This window comes from Cervus canadensis, chromosome 24, assembly GCF_019320065.1.
Source record: "Cervus canadensis isolate Bull #8, Minnesota chromosome 24, ASM1932006v1, whole genome shotgun sequence".
Taxonomy (NCBI): Eukaryota; Metazoa; Chordata; class Mammalia; order Artiodactyla; family Cervidae; genus Cervus; species Cervus canadensis.
The window spans coordinates 5,100,380-5,116,993 of record NC_057409.1 but is presented as its reverse complement, the minus strand read 5'-3'; the positions used below and the strand labels follow the sequence as shown (position 1 = coordinate 5,116,993).

Here is a 16,614-nt window from a genome sequence, read left to right as displayed (position 1 = left end):
TGAAAGACTGCGAGAGCGGATGGATTTGGGAGTTCCAGGGTCGGTGGGGGCTTGCGAGAGAGGCGTGCACGTGGAGGGAGGGAGATCCCGAGCGCAGGGCGCCGGCCCTGGTCCGATCCCTGACTCCAGGCCGGGTTTGGCGGGGAGCCGGGCTGGGCTGCAGCCCGCGCGGAGTAGTGGGGGGGGGGGCCTGGGGGCCCAGACAAAGGCCGGGTTTGGCTGCGCGGCCGGCTGGGGAGAGAGGAGCCCAGAACCCGGGGGCGGTCCGGGGGCGGGGCCTAGTCCAGGGGGCGGGGCCTCGTCCCGGGGGCGGGGCCTCGTCTCGGGGCGGGGCCTCGTCCCGGGGCGGGGCCTCGTCCCAGGGCGCGGGGCCTCGTCCCGGGGGCGGGGCCTCGTCTCGGGGCGGGGCCTCGTCCCGGGGCGGGGCCTCGTCCCAGGGCGCGGGGCCTCGTCCCGGGGGCGGGGCCTCGTCTCGGGGCGGGGCCTCGTCCCGGGGCGGGGCCTCGTCCCAGGGCGCGGGGCCTCGTCTCGGGGGCAGGTCCTCATCCCAGGGCGGGGCCTGGTCCCGGGGCGCGGGCCATGGCCCCGAGGGCGGAGCCTCGTCCCGTGGGCGTGGCCTCGACCCGGGGGCGGGGCGGGGCGGCCACAGGGGCGGGGCTGCCGCGGGAGGGGTCTGGGCGGCTGGAGCGGGCCGCGCCGTCCCGAGGTCTCTGCCGGCTGGCGAGCGGGCGGCTGCGGGCGGGCGCCGAGCGAGGGATTGAGCGAGCGGAGCGGGCCGGGCCATGGGGCGGCGGGCGGCGGGCGCGCTGCTGCTGGCGCTGCTGCTGCTGCACGGGCTGCTGCTCGCGGTGAGTGTGCGGGTCGGAGAGGCGGGAGGCGCCCCGGGCCCGGCTCGCCGCGCCCGCCAACTTGGCGGGGGCGCCGAGGCTGCGCGGCTGGGGACTCTGGCTCAGGACGGCGGCGCCCGCCAGGGACCCCGGGCTGGCACAGGCCACCGCCACCCTACTCCGTGGCGCTCTCCCGAAGGGCCACCCAGGGCACCCCGCGAGGGTCCGGGGACGGGACCGGCCCTCGTGGGAGTTCAGTGGGTCGCCCGGCCACGTTGCCGAGTCTCAGAGTCGCGCTAGGCATGGCCCTGCCTTGCCATTCCTGGGGGGTGGGGTGGGCAGGCAGGGGAACTTGGAGCAGAGTGGGAACTTGGCTGGGCTAGGACACACCTTTCTGTGCCAACTTGGAACAGGGGCACTCAGTGGTGATGGGGACTCTATCCATCCTCACGGGATCTTTTTTTTTTTTTTTACCACGACGTCTGTCCCTTTGGGAGCTGGTCACCAGGCAGGCGCAAGTAAAGAACCAGTCTGGACACTGAGTCTTCTGCGGAACACCCACAGGCCCTGGAGTCCCAGAGCTCAGGGATTTGAATCAATCTCTGCTCTTCACTGAGCAACTGTGTGACCTCCAGGCAAGCTGTTAACCTCTCTGAGACCAGCCCACTGCCTAAGGGGAACTCAGAATCCAGGGCCTCAGAGCGCAGGCCTGGGTGGAGTAGGTGCAGAAGTGCTTGTTGCTGGGCCAGTTTTTGGTGGACAGTCAGTGGATCTGTCTCCCCAGCTTTCTTCCCAGATCTTCAAGGTAAAGGGGAGGCCTGCTCCTACAGCCCCTTGCCCTGTTCTGAGCTTGGATGGGCGCAGGCCGAGGGAGAGAGGACACTTGGCCCAGAGCGGCTCTCAGGACCCAGTGAACCTGAGAAGGGCAGGGCGGGGTCATTGGGCAGGGAGCTGGTGGCAGAGGTGGTTGAGGACACATCTGGGGAGCTGGGCCTGAGTGGTGAACCCGCAGAGCCAACCCAGCCTCTTTCAGGTGGTCCCAAACTATCCCTGTCCCCTGTTCTCAGAGCCAAGAGAGGGACTTTTCTAAGCTGGCCCATGTTTACCCAGCAACTGACTCCCTGTCCCCACCTTGCTGGCTCCCTCTCACCTCTGCCCTCCTGAGTCACTCGTTAACCCCCACCCCAAACCTGACCCCTCACCTCTCTTGCTCCACCCCACCCCCAGCACTTCACCTCCCCCATCCCCATCCGGGCATCTTCCTTAATTTTCTGTCTCAGCCTCTCACCCCCAAACATCCATCAGGGCCCATCCGGTGGCTCCCCAGTCCTGACCTGAGGTTGCACCTCCCAACACTGACCTTTACTTTTCCAAAAAAGTAGGCACCAGCTTAGCACAAGGAATGTTCCTTTTCTGACCCTTGCCCAACTCTGCCCCCGATCAGCGGTTCTACTGTGACAGGAGTGGGGATGGCGGGGGTGGGGGGGTGGGGGTGGGGAGGAACTGTTTGCTGTGAGGGGAAGGAATTTCCACAGAAATTCACTGATTGCAGCCAGAGCTCATTCACTCGTTCATTCACCACGTCTTCTCTGAGCATTTAAACATTGAAACATCTTCTTTAAACATTCCATGACAGGGAGTGAGAGTTCAGGGTTCATTCATTCTGTAGATTCTCGCTAAGCACCTCCTGTGCACCAGTGCACCGTAAACTGGGAGCACTGGTTTACGGGTGAGCAAAAATAGGTGCTGTCTGCACTTCCCCAGAACCGAGATGGGTGAACAGGCAGCTCTCTCATCCTGTGAGATTACAGTCTCCTCAGCAGCCACACGGAAATCTTCATGGTCCCACCCAAGGCTGGAGGTCGAATGACTTCAAAGAACTTGGCCTCTGGAGTCTTATGATGGACTCAAGTTTGAATCTCACATCTGCCACTTCATAGCTGTGTGATCTGGGACAAGTTCTTCTCTCTGAGCTTCAGTGTCCACATCTGTTAAATGGGGGCAAGAAGTCTATTGTAAGTTTAAAGCAACGGCAGGTTCCTAGCCCTGTGCTCTAGGCAGCCTTGGGCTTCTCCTTGTCTCCTGCCCTGTATCTCTCCCGGCGCCTTTCAGGTTTTGTCTGCAAGCCATAGTGAGTGGGTGAGGTAGGACACAGGGGGAGGGGGAGGTGGTCCTTAAGGAGCTCAGGACCTCACTGGGGGCAGGAGACGGAGGAAGCAGTGGTCTGTGATTAAGCGTGGGAGTAATTTCAGTTCAGAGCAGTGGGGGAGGCTTGCTGGGGGAGGGGGCCAGGCCCCGGTGACTCAGGGCCTGCCTTGGCCTGCTGACCCCCTTCCTTCCTCCTGGGACCTTAGCCTTTCCTTTCGTGGGGCCAGCCCTGCCAAGAGACAGGATTCTTGAGGGTGATTGTGGTGTTTTCCAGCGCTCAGGAGGGAAGTCTCTGAGATACCTGTTTCCTGCCTCCGTTGGGTTGGAGGAGCCTCCCCCGCCCTCAGGGCCTGAGTTACCTCAACCCTCCCCTGGACAAAACCAGCTGCCCTGTCCTCCCCCACTTGCTCCAGATCTGCCACCAGGAGGGGCTTGTGAGTGTGCCCTGGAGATTTCCAGAGCAAGTCTGTCCGCAGAGGGAGGCGGAGACTGGCGCGGGAGGCAGAGATGGACGCCCCCGTACCCCACATGTCCCGGCCAAGCTCCTGGTGTCTGGGGCATCCTGGCCCCCGACTGGCTCAGCCCGGGCCTGTTCGCAGGCTGAGCGCAGGCAAGTTGGGATCTGCGGGCCTGAGGCCGGCCCGGGAGACGGATGGAAGGAAGGTGGCAGGAGGTGACTGGGTTTGCAGTGGTGGGGAGGGTGGTCTGGGGGTTATTACCAGGCCAGATGAAATCACACGGATATCGTTGGTGTTTGTCCACGCCCGCTGTCGTGCGCCAGGCATGAAGTTTCTCAACAGATCCTCGCACGTCATCCCCTCAGTCAGGACCTCCCTACACTCCCCACATTGCTCACGTCAGACCCCAGCCCCTGACTTAATCTGGCCCCCACAGCCCTACAGATCTAGCCCCTACCTGCACCCTCCGCTGCTGCCTCTTGACTCTCTCCTTCTGCCCACTTCGCTCTTACTCGCTCCCTCCAACTGCACCAGTCTCTGTTTCTGGACCGTGCCAGACACACTCCCACCTTAGGGCTTTTGCATCTGCTGTTCCTTCTGCCTAGAATGCTTGTCCTGCAGATATCTGTGACCCTGTGCCTCGCGCCTCTCCAGCCCCTGACTACCCTGCCCAGTGCTCTGCTCTGCTTCTCTTCCTCACTATCCGATATGTATCTGTTTACCTGATTACCTTCCCCTCTCCCCCCGGGTTAATCGTCAGAGGAGCGGAGCCTTCTCTGCTTTTGTTCACTGCCGCTGGATCCTTAACGCCTGGCCGGTAGTAAATATGCAGTAAATACATCTGTTGAATGAATTAAGCTGGAGCTACTAGTACAGCCCCCGTTTGCTAAGCAGAGAAGACTGAGGCAGAGAGACTGTGTAACTTGCTCCGCCACGGACGCACCCTCTCCTGCTGGCCCCACGAGCCAGGCTTTGAAACCACACGCCCTGCCTGCGCCCTTGCTCGCTTGGAGCAGGCAGGCAGGCAGTAGGTGTTGATAAAACTGTCATCACTGATGTTGATAAAAGGACTCAGGTCCTAGGTGGTGCGGGGGCTTCCTCGGGCAAGGAAGAACGAGGTCTGGCTTGGGGACAGAGGCATTCAGGGTGGGTGTGCCGGAGTGTCCCCGGGGCCTCCTGGGGACACCTGTCCTGGCCGGAGCGAGAAAGACTTAACTCTAGGACAGTCATTTGTGGGCTTACCTGTGTGTTCATAGGTTTGTTTTTTGTTTTTTTTTCCGTAGGTTTGTTAATTAATTTCCCCACCAGTATTCCCTGAGGCCCTACAGTTGAATTAAGCCCGAGGCCTTAAGGCCTCGAGTGGGCCAGGCCGGGCCCTTCCCTGTGTGGAAAGTGAGGGGGAGAATGCCTCAGCGCCCTGCATGGAGCTCTCTCTGGGTTCCCCTGGCTGTTCCCTGGGGGGCTGAAGGTGTTGGGTGAGTCTGCAGAGGCCTCAGGGCAGCCTGGCCTTGGGGGAGGTCAAGGCTGTGGGGCCGCCCAAGATGTGGAAAGATCTGGAGCGATGATTCAGAAGCCACTTGGAGGCCAGGCATGTGGGTTTTGGACCCTCAGACCACTGGGGGCATGTGGGAAGAACTGACTCCCAGCGCTGGCCGGTTGCCCCCACCCCAGCCCACTCCCAGGGCTCAGGCTAGAGGCGGAGGGGGCGAACGTGGCCCCGTCCCCTAGCAGCCTCGCAGGGATCTGCAGAGTCCACCGCCCTTGCTCCCCTGGCCCGCTCTGGCCTTCCCCTCTTCTCCCTCCCACCAGGAAGCAGGAGTTTGGGCTGAGGGTCCCGGCCCTGCTGGAATGTTGCCCTAAGCCCGGTCTTGGCCCCTGCAGCCCCCTCCTGTTCCTACGGCCTGGCTGGGGCTTGCTGGCCGCCCCAGCGCCCAGAGCTGGCTGACTGAAACCCAGAAGAATGTGTGGAACTCGCTTCGCGGGGAGCCGCCAGCTTCGCTGCCCAGCCTGGTGGCGTCAGGTCCATGTCAATAGCGGCCTTGAGCAGGGAGTGGCTCATGGCTGCTGGGGGTGGCTGGGCCAGGGGCACCGTCATGAAAGTCCTGGGAACAAGGCGACTCTTTGAGGCCAGGGCATGTAGGGCCTTCAAGTTTCAGCCGCCCCTAGAACCCACCCTCCCCTCCCTTCCCACCTGTGCCAGAGCTGCAGGGATCCCCAGATCACCCCGGGTTGGGGGACCCGTGACATCGTGAGAGGTCCTGAGGATCAACTCCTGGCCACCTGCTGGAGCCCAGTCGCTGAGCCACAGAGGAGTGAACCCCGTTTCTCTGTTGCGCTGGATTTTCGGGGATGTCTGGCACACAGAATCTGGCAGTCTATGTTGATGAATGAATGGACTCTGATGTATGCGATTTAGTATTCTGTAACCTGACATCCCTAGGTGTTAGATTCAAAATTCATTGCACAAATATCTATTGAGCATCTTCTAAGTACCTGACCCTGTACCTGCCGAGGTTGTAGCAAAGAACAAAAAAGTCCATTTCCCTCCCCTCGAGTAACTAGCATTGTTATTCCCTACGAGCATTCCCTATGAGTGCAGGGAGACAGACAATAACTATATATGGCAGGTGGCGATGTGTTTGGAAGAGAGAATACAGTAGGGGAGAGGACAGAGTGATCTGCAGATCACTGTGCAGAGGCTGTGATTCTGAAGGTATCTAGAGGAATATGGGGTGGTGATCACAGGCCCGGAGGTGTGCTGGGCATATCTGCACAAAACACTGAGGAATTTCCCAGGTGGCGCCTGCCAGTTCAGGAGACATAAGAGACACAGGTTCGATCCCTGGATCAGGAAGATCCCTTGGAGGCAGGCATGGCAACCCACTCCAGTATTCTTGCCTGGAGAATCCCATGGACAGAGCCTAGAGGGCTATACAGTCCATAGGATTGCAAAGAGTCAGACACGACTGAAGCGACTTTGCACACGCACATGGCTGAAGCAGCATGAGTGAGGGTTGGTAGGCAGGGCAGCCGCTGGAAGGGCTCTGGATCTGCTTCTGGGTGAGAGGAGCCATCCCTCTGGCTGCTATGTGAAGACAGCATGGGGCATCAAGGTCAAAAGCAGGGAGGCCGTGACCCAGCCCTTCAGTGATGCCTTTCGACGATGAGAGCTCTGTACCAGGGAGGTGGGAAGAAGGGGTTGAATCCTGAGTGTATTTTGAAAATAGGATTGTGCTCGCTTCGGCAGCACATATACTAAAATTGAAAATAAGATTGACAGGATTTACTGATGGACTGGGCGTGAGGGGAGGGGGCAGAAAGAGAGGCGTTGGATGTCTCTATAAGTTTTGGCTTAAGCATCGAAAAGATGGAGCTGCTACTAACTGAGGTGGGAGGACTCCAGCAGGAGTAGGCTTGGGAGGAGGACGGAGACCGGCAGGAAATTGGAGGGGACCTGGGGGGTGAGGACAGTGTTGGACTCGCAGCTAGGGCATCTCTCTGCCCCCACTCCCAGTTGGAGCCTTTGCATTGGCCTGTAGGGGCAGGAGTGGGATTCTTGCTGAACGAAGCTACAGACACTGATCCTTGGGAACCCCCCAGCCTAAGTTCAGAGCTTGTATATTTATGTGTTTAATTAGAACTCATGGTCTTCCCCACATGGAATGGAAGCGCCATGAGGGCAGGCACTCAGTTTTGCTCACTGCAGTTTGCCTGGTGTTAGGCTGCTGGGTGATAGTAGGTGAACACTTGTCAAGTGAATGAATGAATGGCCTTGAAGAAGTCAGCAGGCCAGGCAAACCCAAGCTCCTTGCTAGGCTTGGGAAGGGGCTGCTCCTGGTCCCTGGACACAGGAGAACTCTTCTTTCCAGCTGCTGCTCTCAGCTGAGACTTGAAACGTGTAGGACGAGCCAGAGTGCCCACCCGGCCATCCTCCCTTGTCTGCGCCCTCCCTGGACTCAGAGCCCCTTTCTCTGGGCAACATGGTCAAGGGAAATATGTGGGCTCAGGGCATCCTGCCTTCGAGTCTTGGCTCACCCCCACCTGGCTGTGTGATCTTGGGCAGGTTCCTTCATCTCTCTGAGCCTCAGGTCAGAAATAGGGATCACAACGTCTGTGTCCCAGGTGTATATGAGACCAAGCAGATGCCTACCTGGAACGCGCCAGTGTTTGACAGTTGGTGGCTGTTTTGTTAGCCCAGTTCCTGCTGAGGGCACAGCCAGAGTGCTATTTGACTCGGGGTTCCCAGTGCCCAGCCTGACACACCTCCTCCTGATCACTGCCGTCTGAGCCAGGGCCTGCTCTGGACTTGTTGAATGAATGACCAGGCTAAGGGATCATCCCTGCTCCCTCTGCCTGTCTTTCTCAGTCCGTGAGCCCCGGATGTAGCTGTGTCTGATCGGTCACCGGCCCCCCCCTTCCCCCACTGAGGCCGCAGCTGCAGGACAGAGTTCACCCTAATTGCTCCTTCCTGGAGGGCAGAGGGAGGGGGGCACGCCCCAGGGTGTGGCCTGGGAAAGGCTGGAGCCTGTGGACGCCGTGTCCCCTTCACAGATGTGTGCAGTGGGTGGGCTCTGAGCATCAGGAGGTGTGGCCAAGCAGCTCCCATGGGAGCGGAAAGATGTTCCTGCATCTTAATGGGAATGGTGGAGGGGGGCTTCCTGGGACTCCATCTCCCACCCCCCACCCCCACCCACACCCACACCCACTGGAGGAGGCAGGACCTTGCCCAGGGAGCCCTGGGGAATCCTGTAGCAGGTCCGTTGTGGGGTGGTTGGGGTTGCACAACTTTAAATCTGGCTCCCCTCGCCTCTTGGAAATAGCAGGACTAAAGGGAAGCTCTCCCCGCCTCCCCGAGCCTTTAGCCTTGGGCTGCTGGGTAGAGACCTGCCCCTTCTACACTGGAGGGGGTTGGGGGCGCACATCCAGGTGTTTTATTTTTTACCATTGGTGTCTTTTCCCCCATCCCAGGCTATGGGGGTGGGGAGACAGGCTGGGGCTGGGCAGGGGGAGGGGTGGGGGAACTTGAAAGGTGGCCTAAGATGACCCCACAGATGCTCTCCTGGGGTGGGGCTGGGAATTCCCAGCTGCCTCTGGCCCCTTCCCAGCCCACCTCCGAGTGCCTGCCCCCACCTCTCTGTCCCCCGCCTCCCCAAACTCACCCCCAAAAAGCCAGCCTTGCCTCCCCGCCCCCGCTCCACCGCCCCAGGTCTTGGCCTCCCCTCCTCACCCCAGCTGACTCATCCATCTCCTTGTTTGGCATTTCCAGTTTTCAAATAGTTGGGAACTGGGATCATATCTCTTCTTGGATCCCTCGCTGGGCTGGATGCTCTGAAACTCTGGCCCCATAAATCGCAGCCCCAGTGGCCTCTGTCATTTAACAGCTCTTCTTCCCCTGCTGCCGTTTGCTGTCCTGTGACCCTTCGGCCAGAGGAACAGAGACTGATGATTTCCTGAGGACAGACCAGTCTCTGTGCCCTGGGACTTCCAGGGTGCCCTCCCCAGGGACCTCAGTCACCCAGGTCATCAGCCAGCGCACCTTCTAATTGAAAGTCACCAGCCTCTCTTGGCCAAGGCCGGGCTGTCTCTGACATTATCCTATATAATCCAATCCTCACAGCAGTTTTTAATCTTTTTCTAAAGTTTATTTGGCTGCGCTGTGTCTTAGTTGCAGCGTGCAGGATCTAGTTCCCCAACCAGGGACTGAACCCCGGCCCCCTGCATTGGGAGTGTGGAGTCTTACCCACTGGACTGCCAGGGTAGTCCCCTTGCAGCAGTCTTTTTGATGTTAGCATTATTCTCTCCATTTTGCAGAAGGGAAAGTTGAGGCACCAAGAGGGAGCATGGCTGGCCCAAGTCATTCGTTCAGTACATGGCCCAGCTTGGAACAGAGCTCAGGTTGTGTGACTCCAGACTTGTTGCCCCTTCCTGAGGGTCTGGCCTGTTCTGGGGAGAGAGTGGATGATCTGGGAGGGCTGGCATAGTCATGGCAGGCTGCCTGGAGGAGGTGGACCGTGCTGGCCTTGGTAGAGGGTACAGCAAGCAGCGTATCTGCCATTTGGGCTTATCCACCTCCTTCCCATTCTCGGACTTGGGTGCCTTTTGCCCCTGAGCCTCCAGCTCAGTTTAGTGACAACATTCCCCAAGGAGGTGGGTTTGACTTTCCTGGGGACTGAGACCCTCTGGAGCCTGGGTCTTCCTCAATTGGGTCCCAAGCTCCTTTTGGGATCTGTAGGTTTCACTCTGTTTGGAGTTCGGTAGATTTTTGCTGAGTGGGGCCTGCTCTCAGCCAACCCTGTGCCCACGTCTCTAGGGACGCAGCCAGGAGCAGAATCTATAGACAAGTCCCAAACTGTGTCGTCTGACCATCTTTTCGCAGCAGAGGAATCAAGAATTCATCCATGCATTCACTGATTCACCCATTCATTGCCTGAAGACCAACTGTGCACCAGACATGGTGCTGGTGTTCTGTCTGCATTATCAGCTTTCCAGTGTAGCTGGGATTATGCCTCCATTTTCCAGATGAGAAAAAGCCCAGAGGAGAGCAGTGACTTGCCCAAGATCACACAGCCAGGCGCAGAGGAAGGTGGGCATTGAAGCCAGCTGTGTCGATCCCCCTGGAAGAGGTTAGCATCGTGATCCCTACTCTCCAGCAGCTCCGGGTCATGTTGGAGAGGTAGGGCTCACGAGTCACAATTACCCAGCTCAATTCCAGTCTAGACAATAGCGGATTGTCAGGGAAGAAATCAATTTGGCATGAGTTCTCTGGAAAGACTTTCTGGAGGAAGTGGGGCTTTAAGAGCAAGGAGGATTTGGCCAGTGGAGGAGGAAAGCATTCGGGGCAGGGGGCCAGAAGCTGTCCCCATCGTCCCTGGGTTCGCATTGTTGTCCAATGTGTGAGCAGGAAGGCCCCGGCCTGCTGCTGGAATCATTAACGCTGGGAAAGAATGCGAGGAAGTCACCAAGATAGCTGAGGTGACATGCCTTCCAGGTTACTGCCTGTGACTGGTCAGATTGGGAGGCAAGAGGTCAAGGCCTGGTCTTCTACTTGGTTGCCAGCCAACTACTGACCCTCTTCCCTGGATCTCACTCTTCCTACCTATAAAATGGGCTCCTTTCTTGTTTTTGGGCCACTTGCCGACTCAGAGGAAGGGGAAGTTGAGTTCTTAGAGAAAACGGTTAGCTTGGCCTCAAGACTTGGTGGCAGCTACCATGTAAAGCCCCCCATCTTACCCATCTCATGTCTCCCTTCACTGACTCCAGGGCCCACATGTGCCGGGCCCTGGGCTAGGAGGAGGAGCAGGCTCCCCGCTCCCTTAGACTTTCCTGATGCCTCTCCTGTCCTCACTTGTGGGCCTGGGGTTCCTCCTGCCATGCTCAGCCCACTTTAGCTCAGCTGTGGCTGAGCTGAGATCCAGGGACCCTGTCAATGTCTGTTTAGCCAGTGAGCACTCAACTCGGAGTCATAGGATTGCCATACTGCTGGCCCTGTCAGTGTGATCCAGGGTGAGTCATGTAACTTCTCTGAGCCTGATTTCCCCATGCAACATGGGACTTTTCATTCATTCATTCAGCAAACATTTATGGAGTGCCAGCCCTATGCCCAGCCTTGTGTTAGGTGTGAACAGCAAGCATGGTTGGAAGGAGCTTCTAGTGTGATCAGGGAGATTAGTCAATAAAGGGGGCTGCTTTCAAGGCAGAGTCTTCTAAGAGCTCAGGAGCAGCTGTTCAAGGCCACACGACCTCTAGTCCCCTCTAGGGGACATCGGGGGTCTTTGTGACTTTGTCTTTGTCCCCATTTGTTATTCTAGTTATTGTCTCTTTCTCTCCAGGTAGCTTGTGGGAAGAGGGGTCTTGGGGAGACACCCCCCCACCCCTGCCCCTGGGCTAAGGCAGGGGATAAGATGCAGAGAGGGGAGCAGACTGGTTTTGCCATGAGTCTCAGCTGAGCTCATGGCTGGTGGGAATAGCTAGGCTTATTTATACTGAGCCTGGTTATATTGCTTCATTTACTTTTGTCTGTTTATCTGGCTGTGCCAGGTCTTGTTTGCAGCAAGCAGGACCTTTCAGTTGCAGTGTGCGAACCCTTATTACTTGCAGCGTGTGGGATCTAGTTTCCTGATCAGGGATCTAACCCAGACCCCCTGCACCAGGAGCCTGGTGTCTTAGCCACTGGGCCACTGGGGAAGTGCCTGGTTATTTTGATTTAGGAGAGATGGAAGCTGCCACTGGAGTTCAGCTTTGTGGTCCTGAAGGGTTGAGTGAGAGGAGTAGGGCTGAACCTCCTGATTTCCACTTTCCATCCTCTTTTCTCTCCCCCAACTCTTCTGGGCAACCGGAAGGAGGCAGAGATCAGCTCAAGCCTGGATTTGATTTGAAGCAGTGGGAGGAAAAGGGCTTCCCTGGTGACTCAGACGGTAAAGAATCCGCCTGCGATTCCGGAGATCTGGGTTCGATCCCTGGGTTGGGAAGATCCCCTGGAGGAGGGCATGGCAATCCACTCCAGTATTCTTGCCTGGAGAATCCCCGTGTACAGAGGAGCCTGGCGAACTATACAGTCCGTGGGGGTTGCAAAGAGTCGGACACTTGAGCGACTGAGTACCAGCACACAATGGGAGGAAAGGGTTAAGTCGGCCTGGTTTCTCACCTCCTGGGTGGGAGGAGGTGGGGAGGGGACCAGGACTGGGAAGGCTGGGGCAGGAATGTGTGATAAGATCAAAGCTTCCAGCCTGCCGGGGCCTCACCTAGGTTTCACCTGAGTAGTTGAAGGGAATTCTCTGAGTGACCTCCTGGGGACGGGGGCGTGCAGGTCCCACCCCCCACCCTCACACAGGCAGGTGCTGGAAGCCCCAGGGGCACCTCCAGACACGGGGGCCACCCTGCCTACCACCCCCACCTGCTCTCTCACCCCTGGGGTTTCCGAGCAGGACTCAGAGTCTCCTTTACGTGGCCTGTGTGCTGTGTGCTTAGTCGCTCGGTCGTGTCTGATTCTTTTCGACCCCGTGGACTGTAGCCCTCCAGGCTCCTCTGTCCATGGGGATTCTCCAGGCAAGAATACTGGAGTGGGTTGCCATGTCCTCCTCCAGAGGAATCTTCCCAACCCAGGGATGGAACCCAGGCCTCTCGCATTGCAAGTGGATTCTTTACCGTCTGAGCCACGAAGGGAAGCCCGTGAATACTGGAGTGGTAGCCTATCCCTTCTCCAGGGGATCTTCCCAACCCAGGAATCAAACCAGGAAGCCCTATGTGGCCCCCATCAGTTAATTCTGCAGGTGAGGAACTTCCCTCGTGGTCCAGTGGTTAAGACTCCTAGCTTCCACTGCAGGGGGCATGAGTTTGATCTGGGAACTAAAATCCCACATGCCACGCTAAGAGCACACCCCACCCTATTCCTGCCTCCGTCCCCCAAAATAATTCTGCAGGTTATGCTTTGAGACACTGTCGTGAGCAGGAGGCACAGCCCTGAGTCCTGTCCTGGTTCCTTACTTGTTGCTCTGTGACCCTGGGCTGGTGACTTAACCTCTCTAGCCTTCAGCTATCAGCTGGGAACGGTAATAACCGTCTTTGCCGGGTTTTAGTGAAGATTAGACATTGTGTAAATCACCTCCAGCCAGATCAGGCAGTTGGTGTATGACAGGAATTATTATTTTGTGAATTTTCTTTTTCTCCCTCCATGACTTCCCCTGTTACTTTGTCCTGAGTAAACCTTGGGGCTTGGTTTTGTTCAGCCTCTCCCTGCCCTTCGAAGGGGCTTCCAGCCCCAGGTCCATCCCGATGTCCAATGCTCTCCACTGATGGATCTTCGTGATTTAGGGTGAGGAGCAGTACAAGAGGGGCTCGGAGTGACAAGGCCCCAGATGCTCCTAAGTGCCCCCCCAGGCACCTGCTGGGCCCCCTGCCCTAGTGCCTTCAGATTAGGTCTTTCTTATCCCAGTCACCCCTGCCCTGTACCAGGAGCCTCAGTACCCTGGAACTGTGGCTGGGAAAGTGGCCCCAGAATTCTTCAGGTAGGAAGGGGCCTGGAGTTCCTGGCCTTTGGGGGTGCGATGCTCTGCCCTGGTTAATGATCGCTCTGTGTGTTAAGAGCAGGGGGGAGTGGGGGGAGGCCCACCCTCCCAGCTCCTTAACCACTGGTTGCGCCTGAGGTATGTCAGCCCTTGGGAGTCCCCTGCATGAAGGTGGCAGCCTTGCTCTGGGGCACGTGGGGTTAAAGGAGCAGGCAGTAGGGACTTGGAATCCCAGCTTGACGGGCAGCCTCTGCCCCTGGAGTTCTAGGGATGGATTTAGGGCTCACACAGTCTGGGTGGAACGTGAGCCAGGGTATACCCGGCCCCTGTGGTTTGGCATCAGCCACGTTAGCAGGCCCCGTCCAGCACCAAAAACCCCCTTCGCTCTTCTTCTCCCGGGCGCTGACCCTGCAAAGGTGTCCCAGCTAGAAGGCGGCAGATGGTTAGGGCTCTGGGGTGGCTGGGCTTGGGTTCCAGTCCCTCCTCTGCCACTTCCGGGCTGTGTGACGGGGGGCCCGTCTCTGCGCCTTTCTGAGCTCCCATTTCCTCTTCCGAAACAATAGAAGATGAAATCCCTACTTTGCAGGTGTCAGCGAGCCAAGGTGTGGGAAGTATTGAGCTCGTAATAAATACCTGGGGAATGATCACAATCCTTCCAACTATAGTTTTTATTATTAGGAAAAAGTGAAAGTTGAATCCCAGTCTTGGGTAACCACGGCAACATTTGGAGGCTTGGGGCCAGGGAAAGGAATGGGGAGCTCCCGGGAACACACGTGACAGAGTGTCCCAAGAACACGTAGGAGAGTGTCCGAGGATCATCTGTGAGCGGGCTGGAAGGATGGGGAGAAGGGGGCGTCTGTCTACCCCAGGCCCACCTCGGTCCTCCCAGCCCTCCCTCCTCCCTGGGCTGGGTCCCAAGGCTGGTGCCGGCCCAGAGTGGGGGAGGAGGGAGAATTGTTTATTTTGATAACATTAGGGCATTTTCCCCCCACTGGCAGCTGCTATTTTGAGCAGTCCAGAGAGCAGGGACTATGGTTAAATTAGGTAATGTTGCTCCAGAAGGAATGTGTGAAGCAGTCAGGCCGCGGCTGCAGGGAGAACGCAGTTGGTTCACTCCATATAAAATGAAACTGCAGCTTGGAAAAGAGCAGCGCGGGGCCGCTTTATAAGGCGATGGAGGGGGAGGCTGCTGGAGGCTGCTGCTGGGGGAGTGGAGGCGATGGCCCAAAGCCTCTCTGGGGGGAGCCTGGGCTTATGTCCAGAGGCCTGGCTGGCCCAGCAGGGGCCGGCCAAGGGGCGGAGGGCAGGGTGGTGTGTCCTCACCCGAGGTCTCTCTCGCTGCCCCCGAGGCGGGGGTAAGGGGGCTTGGGATGGTGTGATGCACGGGAAGGGTGGATCTTGACTCCGGCTTCTGCCTGCAGCCCAGGCCTTCTGTGCTTGACCAAGTCTCTCAACCTCGCTGGACCTCAGGGTCCCCGGGGTGAAGCGACGGCCCCGATGCCCTCGGGAACGCGTCTTTAGAAGAGAAAGTACAGCTAGCTTTCGCTGAGGCCTGCTGTGTGCACGTGCTGTTCTAGGCCCTTTTGGTCCACGGAACCCACGGCTTGGGCCTCACCTGCACGCTTCTTGGGAATGCAGAGTCTCAGGCCCCACCCAAGCCTACTGAGCCTGAGATCGGACGAGATCGGGCACACTCAGGGTGGTATGGCCATAGACTAACTACTGAACCCCAGTCTGTACACTAACAAGATCCCCTGGTGAGCCCCCTGCGTGTTAGAGATGGAAAAAGTTCCACTTGACATGCATTGTCTCATTTTATCTTGAAAACCACCCCCATGATATAGGAGTTATCATTTGACAGTTGTGGAAACTGGGGCCTGGAGAGATGGCCAACATAAAAACTCTTATCAGTGTGGATTCTTTTTCTGTTCTCCTCCCCCTTCCCCTCTTTTGGTCTGGGCTGGACCTGGGGAGAAGAATGGGGTGTCCAAGCTCTTAGTAGGACTGGAGAAGGTCACTTGCCTTTGAGACTTAATCCATTCACCCATGGGGTCAGCTCTGCTGGCCCTGAGTCATCTCCCCAGAGTCATTCTACATTTCCCGTCCTTGGAGGAAGGTGAGAGCAGGAACGGGTTCTCTGCTGTCTGTGGCCACCGCCTGGCAGATTGGGGAGCAGGGGGGTTAGGGTCGGAGCTTCCCTGGGCTTGGTTAGGGTCACCCCTTCTATCTCTGGTTCTTTTGGGACTGAGTCAATCTAGCAGCAAATACTTGGAGGAACATCTATGCACCCAGTTCAGTTCAGTTCAGTCGCTCAGTCATGTCTGACTCTTTGTGACCCCATGGACTGCAGCACACCAGGCCTCCCTGTCCATCACCAGCTCCCGGAGTTTGTCCATCACCAACTTCCCAGCCCTGGGAAAATACCTTAAATTTCTCCCAATTCTTTAGAGTCTTCATTATACAGGGCGGGGGTGGGGGGGAAGCACTGCTAGAGTTTCCTTTTTTTTTTTAAATTAATGATCATTGGCTGTGCTGGGTCTTCACTGCTGTGCAGGTATTCTCTAGTTGCAGCGAGCGCAGACTGCTCCCTAGTTGTGTGCACGGACTTCTTGCAGCAGCTTCTCTTATTGTGGCGCGCAGGCTCTAGAGCATGGGCTCGGTAGATGTGGCACACGGGTTTAGTTGCTTCATGGCATGTGGGATCTTCCCAGACCAGGGGTGGAACCCGTGGTTGGCAGGCAGGTTCTTAACCACTGGACCACCAGGGAAGCACAATTTAGCAATTACCATGTGCCGCTTGCTGGGCTAAGCACCCGACTTGCATTACTCTGTTATCTGTGTGATTTCGCTTTCAGTTTCCTCTGTAAAATAGGGAGAGTGATATTGATAGTATTACCTATCTCATGGGGTTGTTAAGAGGAAAATATTTGTCAAGTGTCTGGCGCATAGTATTTGTCAAATAAGTGTAATAATTACAAATATGCCCCCAAAGATGGGCACTATCGTTGCCCCCACTTTACAGTTGTACAAATTGAGATCCAGAGCAAGGAAGGGACTTGCCTGTCGGGATCACAGATTAGGGCAGAGCCCTAAGAAACTGAGTCCCCAGAATTCTAAACCACTATGCTGTTGCTGTTTAGTTGCTAAGTTGTATCCAACTCTTTGTGACTCCATGGA

At 57.4% G+C, this 16,614-nt stretch overlaps 1 protein-coding gene across 6 annotated transcripts in view; it reads left to right on the top strand.

Moving 5' to 3' along the window:
- Window positions 1–692: 692 nt before the first annotated feature.
- Window positions 693–16,614, top strand: part of HSPG2 (heparan sulfate proteoglycan 2) — a 107,956-nt gene continuing 92,034 nt past the window's right edge. For 3 of the 6 annotated variants that reach the window (XM_043445979.1, XM_043445976.1, XM_043445975.1), the window contains exon 1: window positions 693–848. In XM_043445979.1, coding sequence (XP_043301914.1) covers window positions 783–848 — 66 coding nt within the window. In that variant the 5' untranslated portion in view covers window positions 693–782. The remainder of the gene's footprint in view (window positions 849–16,614) is intronic. The other 3 variants (XM_043445977.1, XM_043445978.1, XM_043445974.1) reach the window with 1 other exon arrangement.